This window comes from Ursus maritimus, unplaced genomic scaffold, assembly GCF_017311325.1.
Source record: "Ursus maritimus isolate PB19 unplaced genomic scaffold, ASM1731132v1 scaffold_2, whole genome shotgun sequence".
Lineage (NCBI taxonomy): Eukaryota > Metazoa > Chordata > Mammalia > Carnivora > Ursidae > Ursus > Ursus maritimus.
This window is the reverse complement of record NW_024424452.1, coordinates 97,181,751-97,200,917: the sequence shown is the minus strand read 5'-3', so window position 1 is coordinate 97,200,917 and position 19,167 is coordinate 97,181,751. Positions and strand designations below refer to the sequence as shown.

Here is a 19,167-nt window from a genome sequence, read left to right as displayed (position 1 = left end):
TGTCTCTCAAATAAATAAATAAAATCTTAAAAAACAATTATACATCACAATAAATAATTTAATTTAAAAGCATACTAATTACAAGAGCAATTTTCTGATAAAGCTGTAACAAGGCCTACAAAATCTTCAAAACAAGCCTTACCTCTGCAGTCTGGTTCAGGATACCATTTCCCATTTATGCAGATTGATTGCATGCGTCTGACCTTCCCCAAACATCTGTAATTTATTCTGGCACTATGATTATATTCACGCACAAGTAGATTCATCGGCGTTTCTGTATGAAGTATTGGTCTTCTGCAACTCTTAAGTTGGTTTGTTTCTACAAAAAAGAAAAATATTCATACATGATAAGAATGTTGAGCAGAAACTAGCAATTATTTCAATAAAACGTCTGAAATAGTAATGGTATAATTAAATTCTGTCTGATGCCTTCAAGCAATATCACATAAAGTTATTCTTAGTTTCATTGCAGAGACTATGCTGTTGAAAAAGGAAAAAGGAAACAAAAACCCGTATTCCATCTTTGAATGACAAAAAAATATGTTGAAATCTTTTGGGAAATGGGAGTGCAAGATAGATTAGTCCGGTCCAGGGTCTTGACTAGAGAGGACAGTCCTTATGAAACTTCATTCAGCCTAATTTTTAAAGGCCATGAAAAGGCATACATATATAATTGTTTTCCACTACATTATGTTAAATAAATGTTGTCACAGTATTTCAATAATAAAAAGAGGTAATGCATGAGTAGGTCTGTGGGAAGTACAGTCTTAGGAGAGATAAATCTGGATGTCACTTGAGGTTCAATTACTCCCACATTTCAGAGGCTTAGTAAGGACCCTGACTCAACAAATCCGAGTAAGCTCAAAGAAAGAACACCCTAATGACAGCACTCAGAACAAGCATTTACGATGGGCCACTTGCTTGTCTAGGTAGTTTTTATTGTTCTAATTCTTCCCTACTGTCCATAAATATATAGATCATTATGGAACCTTTCCTGAGGGTGTCAAAGGATGGGATAATGAGACATAGATTGCTCTGCTACTTCTCTCTATGTGTTTTCCTCCAATAATCCCTATTTTTAGATTTACCCTATGTGATGCTAGTGATTGGATGTCTGTATTCCCCTTACATAAAAATTGTTGACCATGAACATATACTATTTACACCTTTTTATAATCAAGTCCAGGCTCTTGGGGCTGGAACACATTCCCTCCCCACAGGTCATCGTGAGTGGATGGTGACCGGGTTCCGCAACAGCTACAGTTTTCATCCCCAGAAGTGGGGAGGCCAGTTGAGAATCCAACAATCTAGGAGATGAGGGAAGAAAGTGGTTCTGGGTTTTCTACTTTAGAGTCTTGAAGAATAGCCGCAGAGAGTCTGCTAGTCTTTAAAGTTTAAAATTAGAGGCTTGAATATATTGGGATTGCTGGACATAGGCCAAAGGAGAATGGTATCTGAGGACATCAGGAGAAAATACTTCTGCATTATGTCTGACAGCCCAAGGACTGCCAGAATGCCAAGAGCAGAGCACACAGGCTGGTGGGCTGACAGAAAAACCTGAAATGGATTTCACAACTTCTGTGGAAGACAAACTAATCAGAAAATCTAGAATGGAGTTAAAAGAATTAGAGGCACAGGAAGAGCAAGACTCAGGCCTAGTTCCTAGGTCATGTATCCAACTCTCTCTAAGAGGAGATTCCAAACACCCTAGAACTTGAGGAAACTTAGGCTATATGATTATTATTTTGTCTTTTGTTTCTGGACCAGGCAGAGGTATTTTTATGAGCTAAAGCAATAAAATAAAAGAGATTAATTATTTATAAAAATAAAATATCCAAATTTGTTATTAGAACTAATATGGGAATTCAGCAAGATTTTGCTGGAAACAAAACCAATATACAAAATTAAATTATAATCTTGCATGTAGAAAGTATAACTTTTCATGTATATAAATTAATAGAAGCTCTCATTTGTTTTATCAATAGAATCCCAAAGGACTTAGGGAAAAAACTTATTTAGAAATAATTTTAATGAGGTTTGATATAAGACCTGAATAAATAGATTGAAACATTATATTCATGAGAGGAAGAGTCAATAATAAATAAAATTGATTACAATTAGCTGAATTTATAAATTTCATACAATCCCCAAAAAAACTGAACCAGAATTATCAAAGAACTTGGTTTTAAAATACAGATGGATTGGGGCATTTTAAAGAATAGCCAAGATAATTCTAGTAACTAAATAATAAAGATTGTTATAATAATAATGATTTTTCCATATTAGTATAAGAATAGACAAACAGGTTAAGGGAGCAGAATAGATAATCTAGAAATAGATATATTTATAAATAGGGTACTACTAAATGGCATATGGGGAAATAAATATTAGCAGAAAATAGAACAGGCAATTCTCTTAATATTGATATAGTTTTCCACATAGAGACAAAAGCACTCTAATATAATGTAAATATATCAGATACATTATAAAGAAATAAATCTTAGTAATGAGATCATAATGCTTAGAAAAAAAGGGAATATCTTTATGCACCTAAAAAAGTAAGGGATTCCTCAACAAGATACATATACATATACAATTGAAGAAAGGAAGATTGATCAATGAGTTTAAACAAAACCTTACAATGAAAAAGATATCACAGAAACATTACAATAAAACAAATATACTTTAAAACATTTACAATATAATTACGAGAAGATTCAATTCAGAACTCAAATAAATCTTAAAATCAGTAAGACAATACAAAATAAAAGAAAAATGCTCTTTGCACAGAAGAGAAAATCCTAGCCACCAACGGATATTTGTACTAATGCTCAAAATTACTATTATTCAGAAAAATAAAATTAAATATGGATAATGATTTTGACCCATTGACCTGGAAACAATTCAAAAATATTAAAATATCAAGTGGTGATAAAGAAGAGTAAGATCTCTGTATATAGTTGGCCGTACCTTGTAAAGTCAAAAGTATCTACAACCCGAATCCATTAACACCACTTGTAGGCATACGCTTAGGGAACCACTGAAGCATGTCTCTTAAACCAGGACAAAAATAATGTCCAAGCTACATGCAAAAGAATGAAACTTGACCACTCTCTCACACCATACACAAAAATAAACTCCAAATGGATGAAAGACCTCGATGTGAGACAGGAATCCATCAAAATCCTAGAGGAGAACACAGGCAGCAACCTCTACGACATCGGCCAAAGCAACCTTTTTCATGACACATCTCCAAAGGCAAGAGAAACAAAAGATAAAATGAACTTATGGGACTTCATCAAGATAAAAAGCTTCTGCACAGCCAAGGAAACAGTCAAAAAAACTAAGAGGCAGCCCACGGAATGGGAGAAGATATTTGCAAAGGACACTACAGATAAAGGACTGGTATCCAAGATCTACAAAGAACTTCTCAAACTCAATACACGAGAAACAAATAAACAAATCAAAAAATGGGCAGAAGATATGAACAGACACTTTTCCAATGAAGACATACAAATGGCTAACAGACACATGAAAAAATGTTCAAAATCATTAGCCATCAGGGAAATTCAAATCAAAACCACACTGAGATACCACCTTACGCCAGTTAGAATGGCAAAAATAGACAAGGCAAGAAACAACAATTGTTGGAGAGGATGTGGAGAAAGGGGATCCCTCCTACATTGTTGGTGGGAATGCAAGTTAGTACAGCCACTCTGGAAAACAGTGTGGAGGTCCCTTAAAAAGTTAAAAATTGAGCTACCCTATGATCCAGCCATTGCACTACTGGGTGTTTACCCCAAAGATACAGACGTAGTGAAGAGAAGGGCCATATGCACCCCAATGTTCATAGCAGCAATGTCCACAAGAGCTAAATCGTGGAAGGAGCCAAGATGCCCTTCAACAGATGAATGGATTAAGAAGCTGTGGTCCATATATACAATGGAATATTACTCAGCCATCAAAAAGAACGATTTCTCAACATTTGCTGCAACATGGACGGCACTGGAGGAGATAATGCTAAGTGAAATAAGTCAAGCAGAGAAAGACAATTATCATATGATTTCTCTCATCTATGGAACATAAGAACTAGGATGATCGGTAGGGGAAGAAAGGGATAAAGAAAGGGGGGGTAATCAGAAGGGGGAATGAAACTATGAGAAATAAACTGAGGGCCTCAGAGGGGAGGGGGGTGGGGAATTGGGATAGACCGCTGATTGGTAGTAAGGAGGGCACCTATTGCATGGTGCACTGGGTGTTATACGCAACTAATGAAGCATCGAACTTTACATCGGAATCCGGGGATGTACTGTATGGTGACTAACACAATATAATAAAAAATCATTAAAAAAAAAAAAAAGTAAGTAAGTAAATAAATAAATAATGTCCATTTCCAATAGATAATGAAGTGATAAAACAAGGTACATTCTTTTTTTTTTTTTTTTCTTTTTTTGACAGAGAGAGAGACAGCCAGCAAGAGAGGGAACACAAGCAGGGGGAGTGGGAGAGGAAGCAGCAGGCTTCCAGCGGAAGAGCTTGACGTGGGGCTCGATCCCAGAACTCCGGGATCACGCCCTGAGCCGAACGCTTAACGACTGACCCACCCAGGTGCCCCCCAAAACAAGGTACATTCTTAACGGAGATTACAGCACAATAAAATTACAATGTTGAAGGAAAGAGCATTTTGCAAGCAGACAATAATTTTGTGTAAGATTAGGGAAAAAAACACAAAAATCTCATCCTACACGTTTTAAAAAATAATATATATGTATATATATATTACACACACACACACATATATATATATATCCCCCCAAAAGTAGAAAGTACAAATTCTACTCAATTGGTATTTCTTTTGGGAGGATGATAGGATGACGGATACTTCCCTTTTTCTTCAATGCTGTTATTTAAATGATTTATTCTATTACCAAGTATTTGAAGGAAATAATGTCAAAAATGTAAATTCGAAATAGTGGAACATGGATGTTTTACAGCATTCTCTTTGTTTTTCCCCATTTTTTTCAACCTTAAGCAAAAATTGAATCAAAGTACTTCAGCTATGTCTTATCTAGAACCTCTCCGGGTCTACAACTGGTCTAGGCTGAGGAGGAGAGAGATGAGAACGAGTTCTGAGACATTAAAAATGTCAAGTAAAGCCTAGATGGACTTCCTATGTGTGTGACAAAGGCTAGGCCAACAGAAAGTAGAGTGCAAGAATGTGAGACAAGCAAAGAAAGCTGATACCAAATGGACCATGCCCCAGAGGAGGGACCTATAGCATAAAACCCCAAAATAAGTATGAAATAAGTTACTGACACAGACTCTTAACATTTTATGTAAACCTAAATGAATGATTACTAAGGTAGTGAATTTGAGATTGGGTCCCTACAGATGGGCCCCGCTGTTCTGGCAGGATACAATCTAAACGGGAAGACAAGTATCTATTAGGTACAAGACAATGTGATAAATGTACACTTAGCACAGTGGAGAGACTATCTCGTTCTACTAGAGTTTTGGGAGCAGAGTGTGGGTAGTGGAATATGAACCCGGAGACGTTTCAGAGGTGAGTGAATTTTGAGTTGAATCTTGAAAGTGAATAGTTTTACATGGGAGTCAAGTGGAGAAAGACATTTCAGGAAGAAAACAAAGGCACAAATGAAGAAAGCCACGAAGATTTAAAAGAACGTGGCTTATCCAGAAGCTAAGGAAACTCAGTTTTGCATGGCTCCATCACATGGTGAAGATGAGCTGCGGCGGGAGGTACTGGAAAGAGCAATCTGATATTATTCCGAAGCAGAAGTTCCAACTCTCATGGTTCACAGAGCCTTTAGCATCTCAGTAATTTTGCCCAGTGTACATGGGTCAGAGAAGATCTTCAACAATTCAGTTTCTTAAGTAATTAGGAGCAAAGAATTTAGCGTGTTCTATCCCAATTATTTAATACCTGATGGGTACCAGCATGTGCTGGTCTAAATATATTTACTGATTTAAAAAATAAGCAATCAAATACAAAAGTAAGAAGCGTATTCTCACCAACACACTTAGGAAGTTCAGTCCACATTCCATCAATACAGGTAATTACGTTATTTCCAATCATTGTATGTGTATCTCTGCAACTCAGCTCCACAGAGACACCATGTTGAAGGGGAAGACTAGAGAACCGGGCATAGCCATCCTTGAGGTGAGGGACGGAGCCACATGCTTTAACCTGTCCTAAAAAAATGTAATAAAAGATCTGCTTACTTTTAACATATCTTAAATCTTTTTATATATGTATTTATATGTAAGTGTGAAGTTTTAACTGTTCTGTTTAAACATTAACATCTATTTACCAACGCAAGTGGGCAAATTTGTCCATTCTCCATCGATGCACTGTACTTTCTTAGGCCCCGTCATTAGAAAATATGGAGGGCAGTCATATTCCACCGTCTCGCCGTGTCTATATTCTTCTTTCATTACAGCCTTCATTTTGCCATTGGGGAGTTGAGGAGGTTGACCACATGACTGTACTTGCCCTATCATAAAGAAACTATTTAAATAATGCTAAAAGAGTCTTATGAATCTGGCAAAATGTGGAATTACTGCTTTTTGGTTGACCTAGAACTTAATTATTTTATGCTACATTCCTATTTTTTTTCAGGTTTGCTTGTTACTGTGTACATAGTGTATTGAGTAATCTTTTTCTCAAATATTGGCTTTTTATTGTAAACAATTCTGAATAAATTAAAGAAAAATGAACACATATACTGATCACCTAGATATATATGAATGTTACATTTTGCCCAATTTAGTTAATCTTTTTTTCAATGTAATTTATGTATCTATTTATTTAAGATGTTACTTATTTATTTGAGAGAGAGTGCAGAGAGAGAGAAAGAGAGAGAGAAAGGGGAGCACAAGCAGGGGGAGAGGCAGAGGGAGAAGCAGACTCCCCTTTGAGCAGGCAGCCTGACTCAGGGCTTGATTCCAGGACCCTGGGATCATGAACTGAATGGAAGACAGAGGCTTAACCAACTGAGCCACCCAGGAGCCCCCAAAGTAATTTAAAGTAAATGATAGACATAGTAAGATTTTACTTCTAAATTCTTCAGAATGCCTATCTAAGAAATAAGGATATTGATCTGCATAAACAAAACACCTTATTGCATTTCTTTAAATTAGCAATAATTTTTAGTGCTATCTTATATCTTTTCTATATGTAAATATCTGATTGCCCCAACCCCCAATATTTTGCAGGTTATTATAACCAGGATATTAATTGTGCTCCTAAAGATTTTAAAGTAATTCAATAATCTGAATATCATATAAAAGTAAGTAGTTATCAAATATGTGGTATGATATACATATGCAATTATATTTATTGCATGTTTTCATTAATGAATATCTATAAATATATAAAATAATTTTATCAAATATTCTGAAAAAGTAATGTCATCCAAAGCAAGTAACAAATCATTAGTTTCTATTGAATAATTCATATGTTTATTTGATTACTTTTTGATTACTTAATAAATGTAACAAGGCCCATACAATCTTTTTTAAAGCATAATTTTTTTATTGCATTTGGGGGAAAATCCCTAACACTTCCCCATTCTGGCAACTTTATTTTTATTTCTAAAACTCCATCACATATTTCAAAACAGAGGTAGAATTACACCTTGATAAAGGAAACATAAATAATCTATGGCCAAGCACCTCCTCTCCTTCTCAGTTAAATTACTACCTTTGCCATTTTTTTTGCAGTTTGTCAGATTATATATATAAGACCAATAAAATACATAGACATTAATATAAATTGATATAAGTTGTTTCATCAGTTCTAAAATAAATATTGACCTTTGCATGTTGGAAAATTAGGTGACCATCCAAAGTAATAGCATTGAACTGAATCTGGTCCAACTCTTGTAAGTCTTTGTCCACAGGAAAATTGCAACACATCTCCAGCTTTATATTTTACTTGTCTTGGATAAACATCTACATTTGCTTTTAAAACTGGAAGAAGACATTCTATATCTAAAATAAAATAAAAGTAAATAAATATGTGTGAAATAATCATTATAATATTAAATTTAATATACGTTATTAAATAGCAGGGGGCTTCATACGCAGGGGGACTTATATTCTTACCTTCAAAAAAAACCCAAATTATTTACACCCAACAAATATGTGTAAGCCCCTCTAGAGAAATTAGGGTTGAACAGCAAGGTAAAATTTTGTATGACAATCTCCTCAGGACTGTAATAAATAAATCCTGAGCCATCACTTATAAAGTAAATTATTTCATTCATTTATTTAACAATAAAAGTTTAATAATTTTAAGTAGGGGGGACATTAAAAAGCAAATAATTCCTAACTTTACAAATGGGGAGCTGTATTTAGTAAATGGACTTTTTCAAAAACACATGGCCAAGTTGCTTCTAGGTGTTCAGAATCTTTCCATTATACGCAATCACATCTCTAATATCTTTCTAAAAACCAATGCTTTCTGAATACCTTCTGATTCAAGTAAAAATGGATATGTATATATGAATATATATGTGTATTTTTCTCATTTAATCTGTTATTCATGGTTCATTTATAAAATTAGATATTGAAATTCACATGTGAAAAAATAAATGACAGAGGCACCTGGGTGACTCAGTCAGTAAAGCGTCTGTCTTTGGCTCAGGTCATGATCTCAGGGTCCTGGGATGGAGCCCCACATCAGACTCCCCCCTCAGTGGGGAGTCTGCTTCTCCCTTTCCCTGTGCCTCTCCCCTCTCCTCGTTCTCGCTCTCAAATAAATAAATAAATAAAATCTATTAAAAAAAGAAAATAAATGACATTCAAGAGAAATATTCTCAATAAATCAAGCACATATCACAAAAACATGATGAAATATTTTCTAACTAAATCTCAGAACTACTATTTAAACTAGCCAGTTTTATGCATTGTTATTGGCAGGTTAATAGTTTAATAACAGCTTGAACGTATTCCCCTGAAATGTGACTCACTCAGCTTTAGGAAAATTGCACCCTATATCTTTGTATTTTATTCCAATAATATTGCATGACAGTTTGTTATTGGTGGTTTATATGCCCTTCTAATCCAATTGCAAAAAAAAAAAAAAGCTATTGAAAATAATTGATGTTGGCTGATGTAGGATTTTCCAGCTGATTTATTCAAGTGTGGTTATGACATGGTATTATAGACAGAGCAATGGCCTCCCCAAAATGTCCACATCCTAATCCCTAAAACCTGCAAATATGTTACCTTCCTTGGAAAAACAGACTTGGTAGAGACAATTAAGTTAAAGACCTTGAGATGGAGAGATTATTTTGAGTTATTTGTACGGTAGTGGACCCAATGTAATCACAAGCGTTCTTACAAAAGGGAGCAGAGGTGTCAGAATCAAAGCGGGAGTTGTGACCACAGTAGCAGAGGCTGGAGTGGTATGAGGAAGGGCAGTGAGCCAAGAAGCGCAAACAGCTTCGAGAAGCTGAAAAGGCAGAAACAGATTCTTTCCTAGGACCTCCAGAAGGAACTGTGACTCAACATCTTAATTTCAGGACTTTTGACCTCCAGAACTGTAAGATAATAAGTTTGCCTTGTTTTAAGTAATTAGGTTTGTGGTTATTTGTTACAGCAGCTGTAGAAAACTAATATACATGGAGAAAAAATGAAGAGACATATTTAAGGAAGGGTATGATTTGGATGACCTGAAGGCACCCTGTGCTGCATTGAAGTCAAAGACTCTGCAGCACCAAGAATGAACTGCAATATAAACTATGGACTTCGGGTGATTAGGACGTGTCAAATTGTTCAACTGTACAAATACAGCACGCTGGTCAGTTAAGTTGATCATGGGACAGACCATATGGCATGTGTGGGGCAAGGGGCATATCTCTGTACCTCCCCCGCAACTGTGCTGTTAAACCCAAACTGCTCTGAGATAAACAAAAAACCAACTCTTGGACTATAAATTTCTTTTTAAGATTTTATTTATTTGAAAGAGAGAGAGAGCACAGAAGGAAAGGGAGAAGCAGACTCCCCACTGCGCAGGGAGCCCAATGTAGGACTTGATCCCAGGACCCTGAGACCATGACCTGAGCCGAAGGCAGATGCTTAATCGACTGAGCCACCCAGGAGCTCCAAGTCTCTGACCTTAAATCATGAGTTTATAATCAAGTGACTAGGAAAAGGATGAAAATCAAGGAGTAAAATATCTTAAGTTGCTGTAGCATGCTTAGCAAACTATAACCTTGGTAATGTTTGCCTAATTTTGAATTCTTTGGCAGTTTGAATTCAAGGTATCTTTCCAAAAGCGTTCATCTTGGTCGTAAATATTACAATGCATGCGGCACGTAAACAACTTCATTTTGGCTGAGCCTAGTACTTTTCAAAGATCTTTTATTAAGTCAATATTTAACATTGGTCTCGGGGCACCTCGGTGGCTCAGTCGTTAAGCGCCTGCCTTCGGCTCAGGGCGTGATCCCTGAGTCCTGGGATCGAGCCCTACATCAGGCTCCTCCACTGGGAGGCTGCTTCTTCCTCTCCTACTCCCCCTGCTTGTGTTCCCTCTCTTGCTGGCTGTCTCTCTCTGTGTCAAATAAATAAACAAAACCTTTAAAAAATATATTTAACATTGGTCTCTTCAAGCTATGTGGAGACACCTTAAATTTTGATGATTGTTCTTTAGGAAACATCTTTCAATAGAGTCTACTAAAAAGAAATACATGCAGAATTACTCTTATTTCCTAGAAGAGAAAGTACGTACCATACCCTGTGGGCAAGATGGGACCAGCCATCGTCACCACATCCTATGGAACCCGGGATGCTTCCATCTCTGCTTTTATATCCATCATGGTGTTCATAGCCCAACTCGTCACTGAGTGTAAACCATATGCTCTTACCTTTGTTTCTGGCATTCACTAATACTGGCAGGTCATAAGACTCAAAGGCATATTAAAAATCAGGGTCTTATTTCCAATGTTATCCCAAACACACAACAAGCAGACAAAAACCTTTAACCGTTCTGTACTAATGGATAAAGTATCTTTTAGGAAATGTTATTATGAATAATTTAGTAAACATTGATTTTAGGTTCATTTTCCTTATATATCAACTCCTAAATAAATTCTACTATTTTACAATCCATATAAGTATTCTACTATATAAAGATATATGTCTATTGCTATATCTACCATCTATAGGATTCTGTACATTCTATTGGTAGCCCAGTGAGTACCCGATGTGTGTATATGTACGGGCGTATGGAAATGTATCCTCCTCACAGGAGACATTAGTTCTCTAGGTCAGAGACGAAATAGGTGCTTACTCACAAAGAGCCATATTGCCAGTTCTCTGAGCTCCAGTCTCTAATCTGTTAGACTCCTGTTCATCAGATGCAGTGAGAGCCCGAGGTGGTGGTGCTCAGGCAGGGGCTTTGCAGCAAAGGAAAGGAACCTGTGAAGTAAGAGGCTTGGACCTTTGCAGGGCAGCTGGCACATTGGCCCATCCTCTCCGCGAGACAGAAAGGGATGGAGACCATTGCTCTGCAACAGACAAATTCGTGGGGAGAGAGAGGAAGGTTTTTGCGACTCTGCAATGTAAGCAAATGGCTCCAGAAAGATGCTGTCGGTCTCACTGGAGGTACACGCTAGCTCCAGGGTCCAAGGCATGCTCGCAAGCTAGTCATGTTCTAGCCAAGGTTGCTGGCACTCTTCGTTCAGGAGACTGGGACCATACAGAAATGGGAAAACATCACAGAACTGTCTCCTAGGTATGTGTTGTAATGAACTTATTGAAGCATAAAATGCACGTAGACGAATGTAAAAATCAGAAGTTCAGTAAGTTTTACAAAATAAGCACACCTCTGGAACTGCCATCCAGTTAAAACAACAGAATTATTACTCACAGTTTCAAAGTTCCTCACGACCCCTCCAACCACTAACTTTCTCTTTACTGCAAATAGAATAATTTTGCCCGTTTTAAAATTTATGAAATTTTTTAACCTCATTTTCGTATTGGTGAATGCCAGCATTGTTTTTGTGATTAGCTGTAGTTTATCACATTATTTCATTATTTAAATAGATCACATTTTTAAAGGTTAAGTACACATTTTAAAATCATCTAAAAGGACCAGTCAGTGGTAACATCCTTCTGATAGAATTACTAAAATTTAAAATTTAATTTACTTGCATATTACTTTCCTAAAGAAAATGCTTCAATATGAATAACATGGATGACTTTCCTTTAAGAGTGAATCCAATATATTCTTTTAAAACGTGTGATTTACAATGTTGTTAACATTGCCACAAGATATAAAGGCATATGTATACCACGGTTGATTTAATGAAGTGATTAATGATTTTATCAGCATCCCCACAGTTATTCTGGGGAACAAAAGGTGCGCAAGCTTCAGAAAAAGTTTAGAACTCTTGTTCTAAATATTTATTTTTCTGTATTCTTTTTCTGTATTCCCGCTATTTCTTTCCTCTTTCTGAGTCTCTCTCCACCATTTTGTTATCCAGTCATTCTCTCTTCCCTTGCCACTCTAATTCTTGTTAGCCATTTTTCACTAAATATTTGTCCATAAATCTAACACAGTTGGTAGAAAATGGGAGCTTCCACCACAGGTGGAAACAATGTAGGGATTTAGAGACACATTGTTAGATTTTAATCATTGTTGCCTAGATAGTTCAGCATACTCATTTTGTGGCAGGCTCAGTAGCCTGAGCTCAAATAGGTGATCATTTACTCATGGACGCAGAGGTGATTTTTCTCAGAACCCACGCTGGAGTTGCCCTGAAATGTCATTGACTTTCCACGGTGTTCCTGATCCAACACCCAACCTTGCATACGCAGAATTTTTCAAAGGGTAATGGAGTCTCAAAAAATGTACACAGAAACCAGCTTGTGTGAGCTACTACTGGTCAAACTGAGTTGTTAGGCCTCTAAAATATAATTGTTGGGCGGACAGTTGCCATTATTCCACAAAATGAAGAAAGATGGTTCTCGAGACAGAGATGACGATGAAATATTTACACTGTAACTGAAGCCTCATAAATCATGAGCTCTGTTCTACCACTGGACATTTCAGGTAGGAAGTTAATAAATGTGTTCTTTTATTATTTTTCTGCAAGTATTAGTCATGTGTAAGTCTCTCGTAATTGAGATTGTGGCCTAACTGGTAACTAAGTATTTTAATTCAAGCTGCTTTAAAAAGACTCTACCTTCTAGTAGTTTAAATTTAAACAATGAAGTTGTAGAATAACATTTAAAAAAAAATGTCAGAATACTTCATTTCCTGATAAGATAGATTAGCTAGTATCAGCATAGCAGCTACCAGAAAAAATGTTAGAAGACTCTACAAACATATCTCTAAAAAACTGGAAACTATTCAATGCAAGTCTGTGATGAGTAAAAAAAAAGGGGGGGGGACACCCAAACCCCAAAGCACAGTCTATGACTGTTTCAGCTTCCTACTAGGAGAGCACTTTCCAGACTGTCTTGCACGGGGGGTGGGGGGGAGAAGCCATGCCAAGTCCAGGGGTCTTCCTAAATAGAGAAGAGCGAGATCACAGTACTGAAGAGCGTGGTGGCTAGAATGGCTCGAGCGTACAGGGCAGAGTAACAGAGAAAGGGTATATGAGGAGTAAGAGCTAGAGAAGTTTTCTTAAGAGTGTTCTTGAGTCTTCTGTTGATTGCTAAGCTGTGCAAGCATAGGCTGGAATTCCATGAACTGGCTTCAGAATGATTGCCCGTGAGTTGTAAAGATGAAGAGTTACAAGCGTTCACACAGGTCTAGGGGATGCCATCGTATTATACTGTTTCTTGAGTTGTTTTCCAAATTCTAAGCTACTGACAAATAAACATCACACTCACAGGCACAATATATTTTAAACATAGAAACTGATTGTTTATGGAATTAAGCTTATGAAGTTAATATACACACATAAAATAACTACAATAAACTGTCTTAGTCATAAGACATTTTAACTAGGATTGGACTTATGTTCACTTACATAGTCTATTTTCAGTTTAATACTCCAGTTTTAAATAAAGTTCATTTCCAACTAACGTGATAATTTTCACGTAAGCAATAAATGGGTGTTACTTTAACATAAAGGGACTGCCTTCAAAATGTTTGTATTGCCTAATATTTCTATTTATTGCATGCTCTGCATCTGTGTAGGTGGGCAAACTACGTTATTTGTATTTCTATCAGACTCAACTGGAACTGAAAAACAAATGCATAACGATAAAGGCCAGTAAAGGTGAGAGCTACATTTAGCCCCTGAAACAGATACATTTTTTAAAAAATCACATCACATGCCAGGATGTGACAGGATAGCATTTTACTTACTGGTGGAGCTGCATTTGGGAGGAGAAGACCAGCCATCTTCCAAACATGTGATGGTGTCACTATTATCAGGAAGGCTGTAGCCGACATCACAGACAATTTGTACAATGTCACCTTCCAGGTGTGTTTGTCCTGAAGATGCAGAATGACCATTTTCCACAGAAGGAAAGAAACACAGTCCTAAGGACCAAAAATTGCTTAATGTACAAGATGGAAGTGGTAAAAAACAATTAAATTTGCTTTTTACAATTTTTTTTTTAAGATTTTATTTATTTATTTATTTGACAGAGAGACAGCCAGCGAGAGAGGAGTGGGGAGCGGGAGAGGAAGAAGCAGGCTCCCAGCAGAGGAGCCCGATGCGGGGCTCAATCCCTAACACCAGGATCACGCCCTGAGCCCAAGCAGACGCTTATCGACTGAGCCACCCAGGCGCCCCTGCTTTTTACAATATTTTAAGAAGAATGGCAAACTTTCAAAATGGAAATCAGGTATGAAAACAAAATTTCTAAAGAATTCTGATCATGCTACTACATATATGATAGTACGAAATATACGAATATATTTCATACATGGAAGTAAATTAACATTTCATTCTGTTCTATGGTTTTTACAAAAAATATTTTATTTTTATAAACCTTTCTAGGTATAAAATTAGATTTTAATATATCCATTTCTCTCTTAATTCTCATAAATGTTTCTTACAGAAGGATAAAGACCATTACTGTCTCCTTTGTTGGCTCATATTTTCTGCTACCCATTGTTTTTTCTTTTTTTTAGATTTTATTTATTTATTTGAGAGAGAGAGAGAGAGAGACAGAGAGAGTGAAGGGGAGGGGCAGAGGGAGAGGGACAAGCAGACTCCTCAGTGAGTACAGAGCCCAGCACAGGGCTCAATCTCATGACACTGAGATCATGACCTGAGCTGAAATCAAATATTGGGTGCTTAACTGACAGAGCCACCCAGGCACCCCCCACTGCTTTTTGCTTATATACCTATTCTCTGCTGAGTCTGCTCTTCACATTCATGGAAGGATTAATCTAGATATCACTGTAAGAATAAAAGACATGTTTTATGGAAAATATGAAAGTGAAAATATTTACACCGACACAATCTTTGCAATATTCAAGAGAATGGTAAGTTTCAAAACAAATTGTGTATGTAAAAAGATTTGTGTTAAAGGAAAAGTACGCCCAGGCTGATACCAAGCAAATATTAGGAAATACATATTAATAGTCAAATATATAAATCATCAGTTTTTAAAATTAAAATATGTAAAGCACTTCTAGGTAACACAAGAAAGTACACATACTTATTCTTCATTTAGTTTTCATAAAAGGCTTCTCAAGAAAGGACGACATCTCTCATCTTCGCTGACTCGTCCTGAGCCCTGGGACTGTCTGCCAGGAGCCAACATCCCACCTGGCGCATCTCTATTTACTGAGTGTTGCAGGCACATCTACGGGCCAGGGCATTTACTCACTGAGACACTTGGGCGTTGGCGACCATCCTTGCTCCGTGCAGATGATGCGAGTCCAAAAGGATCGTGAAGGCGATGCAAAATTATATTCACAGGAATAATAATAAATTTCCCCGATAGATATTGGCAAAAGCTCCTCAGGCTTCTCTTTGCCATATATAATTCCGTGGTTAATTTTTGGAAAATTACAATAGGAAAATGCTGGGAAAAATAAGACAAAACTGAAGAATTAACCTACGTCAGTGAATCATTAAATCATTTTAATCATCTTTGATTTTTTTTTCTTTCATCCAGCTCCAGCTCCTCTACCTTAACCAATCGAGAACAAAAAACGATCTCTAAGAGTATTTGAAAAGCCCATTGTCAATGAACATGAGATTTATGTTTGGAGTCATGTGGCATAAACTCTCTTCCGCAGTAACTTTGAGAAGAAAATCCCGCGCAAGGATCTACGAGCGGCTGCCGAGCGGAGCAGCGAGCGGCCGGCACGGGTCCACACCGCGCGCTGGCAGGCAGGGATAGAGTCGTGTGGGCTCTCTGGGCTTTTCTTTTCTCTGTTCTGATTCAGACTCTGTGCTGTCTGGTTTTTCCTGGTGCCCTGAGGATGGAGCAGTTTTGTTTTCTCCTCATGTGAATAAAGAAAACAACTTCCAGAAATTCAGCTCACCAACCGGTTTCCCCGGGAAATTCTCCTTTGCCTTTGTCTAGAGGTGACTTCCCATGTGGCACAGTATTTCACGCTGGGGATTCCTGTGATGTTTAACCTGTGAAACCCGAGGTTACTTATCTGTTTACAATTTGACACGTGGTAGTTTTGGAGAAGATGTGGAGGAAAACATGGACAGTTGCACCCCCCATAATTCTTTTTCCAGATATGCTTTGCCCTCCCCTCAAATTATAGCGTTGGATTTCCATGCATTTCTACCTGTGTATACTTTGCTATCCAGAATAAGGTCCCTTCCATTCTCCGATCATCCCTCTTCTACCTATACTTCAATGCTCATTCTGCAACATTTTGCAAAAATATTCACTGTGTGCACAGCGATGTGCTAGCTCTGAAAAGTTAACTTCTCTTGGCAAACCTCCCTTAGCCAGTCACCCTCTCCAAAAGTAGGAGATGATGTCTCCTGTCTCTGCATTCTGATAAAAGCTCATGACTACATTTCCAATGAGATAGAGACACACCCTCATGTATACACACGTAGATCACACATACATACATAGGTACACGTAGTCTTGCATTCTATTTGCTTATTGAAGGACACTCAAAGCTGTAGTGAAGCACAGAGTTTTCATTTTCTTTTGAGCTTCTTTGATGCAGCAGAATGTAGTGCTCGATCAGTATTTCGCTATGGAAAGCATGTAGGGTTGGGGGGGTTATATAAGCATGACTTTAACACGCAGCTTTTGCTCTGGGGCCAGTTTCTCAACAGGCATGGAATCCTACCTGCGACACAAACTTGCAGGCCATTGAACATCGACACAACTTCTGGATAGAGCTTCACTGAAGGTTCTCCAGGAGACTAGTTTGAGGTTTGAATATCTTTTTCTGGGTTATGGGTTGTAAAAATTCTACCTATTATTCTCATAGTTTACACTTCTTTTCCTCTGCTTTTTGCCCATTTAGAAATCCTCTCTTAATGCCATCACTAAGATGTTTAAAACAATATATACCAGACACACAGATTGAAAAAAAAAATCAAATACACCTATCTCTACAGTTGTTCAGTGAGGCTGTTGTACAGTCTAACCAGATAATTTGCTATTTTCAATGGAGACTAAGTAATGCCTGTTGTACTCTTTTTTTTTAAAGATTTTTATTTTTTATTTATTTATTTGACAGAGAGAGACAGCCAGCGAGAGAGGGAACACAAGCAGGGGGAGTGGGAGAGGAAGAAGCAGGCTCCCAGCAGAGCAGGCAGCCTGATGGGGGACTCGATCCCAGGACCCTGGGATCATGACCTGAGCTGAAGGCAGATGTTTAACGACTGAGCCACCCAGGTGCCCCTGCCTGTTGTACTTTTACCCCCATCAGCTAATTGCTCTGCTGTGATTCTATCTCAATGTTAAAAATAGTAACAAACAAAAGGAGTTTCAAGTCCATAGAAATAAGGTTTTATAACTTTTATGATGGTGGCTCTTAAAAGTAAAGTATTTTTATTGCTCCTATTTTTCTCTTATGTTAGGATTAAAAAGAAACTTCCCCCAAAGAACGTCCATTATATGAAAAAATTAGCAAGCAACAAAATAGCAAAATAAACCCCTTCTGGAAATCAAACAATGAAACACAGGACTGAAACTCTATTTCCGCACATGGTCTAATCAGCGGTCCTGGATCTTGTTAGAGGTTTCGTTTGCAATTATTTGGATATGATGATTTTTATTTCAACGTGAAATAAGATGAGACAGTTTTTTAAATATTATAAGATGTGGTTTATCGTCTTAATAAAGATGGACAATTTCTTTTCACTTTTAAAATTTGCTGAAGAGCTCAGAAAAAGCAAATAACAAACAAAAAACTCATTGACATTTCACTGGTTTATTACATTAAAAAATTAGGATATACTGGACTGTTTTACTAAAAGAGATTTTCCCTTTGTTGAATGATAATTAGATTGAAAAAGGAAGTTCCTGGTTTAATAATATTTAAATCTTAATTTAACAAATCTATGAAAATGCGAATATTTTGAAGATGTCCTGAAGTTCTTGGGATGTTTTCTCTGGCCAGTGGCATTGCAGAGTTTATGGAGAATGACACTGGTAGCCGACCCTTTTGACTTTATTATATGCAGCTTTTTCATCCTGTAATTCCTCTGCAAATGTCATATTTGGTGGCTATTCCCACTTGGGAACTTAGAGGACAGAGAAAATCATTTCATTCTATTTTCTCTTAATTTCATATTAAAAACATTTTTATAAAATAGATTAAATTATAAGCCTTTATTCAAAATGTTCTTACCTATTTATTCATTTTTAGACATAATTGCACACACACACACACACACCCAACACACACACATATGAGAGAGGAACTAAATATTCAGATCTGCTCTTGTGTTTTCAACTTACCTTGCACCCCAACAGTAGAAATCCATAAGATTAGAATGGCATTAAGTAAAAGCGGCATGCTAGATTATCCCCAGCACATATACTGAGAAATGGTCCAACAACGGTGGTATTGCTCAAGATCCTGCTTTCATTTGGGGTGATATGGATGACTTTTGAATTTCATTGCACTGCCAGGAAGCTGGCGTAGTGAAATTCTTTTGGTAAATATCAAAGTTCACAGAGGGTAGCGTGAAAAAACTAAATAATGTCTTATTTGTGTTTTCACATCAAGACTAA

General features: G+C 37.0%; 1 protein-coding gene across 2 annotated transcripts in view; it reads right to left on the bottom strand.

The window, feature by feature from the left end:
• Window positions 1–18,949, bottom strand: part of CFHR5 (complement factor H related 5) — a 29,891-nt gene extending 10,942 nt beyond the window's left edge. Inside the window, exons 1-7 of one of the 2 annotated variants that reach the window (XM_008685082.2) lie at window positions 18,889–18,949; window positions 15,826–16,017; window positions 14,348–14,524; window positions 7,837–8,013; window positions 6,333–6,515; window positions 6,034–6,213; window positions 143–319 (exon numbers count right to left, since the gene is read on the bottom strand). In XM_008685082.2, coding sequence (XP_008683304.2) covers window positions 143–319; window positions 6,034–6,213; window positions 6,333–6,515; window positions 7,837–8,013; window positions 14,348–14,524; window positions 15,826–16,017; window positions 18,889–18,949 — 1,147 coding nt within the window. Of the gene's footprint in view, window positions 1–142; window positions 320–6,033; window positions 6,214–6,332; window positions 6,516–7,836; window positions 8,014–14,347; window positions 14,525–15,825; window positions 16,024–18,888 lie in introns of both variants that reach the window. The other variant, XM_040634600.1, reaches the window with a different exon arrangement.
• Between the last annotated feature and the right edge of the window lie 218 nt (window positions 18,950–19,167).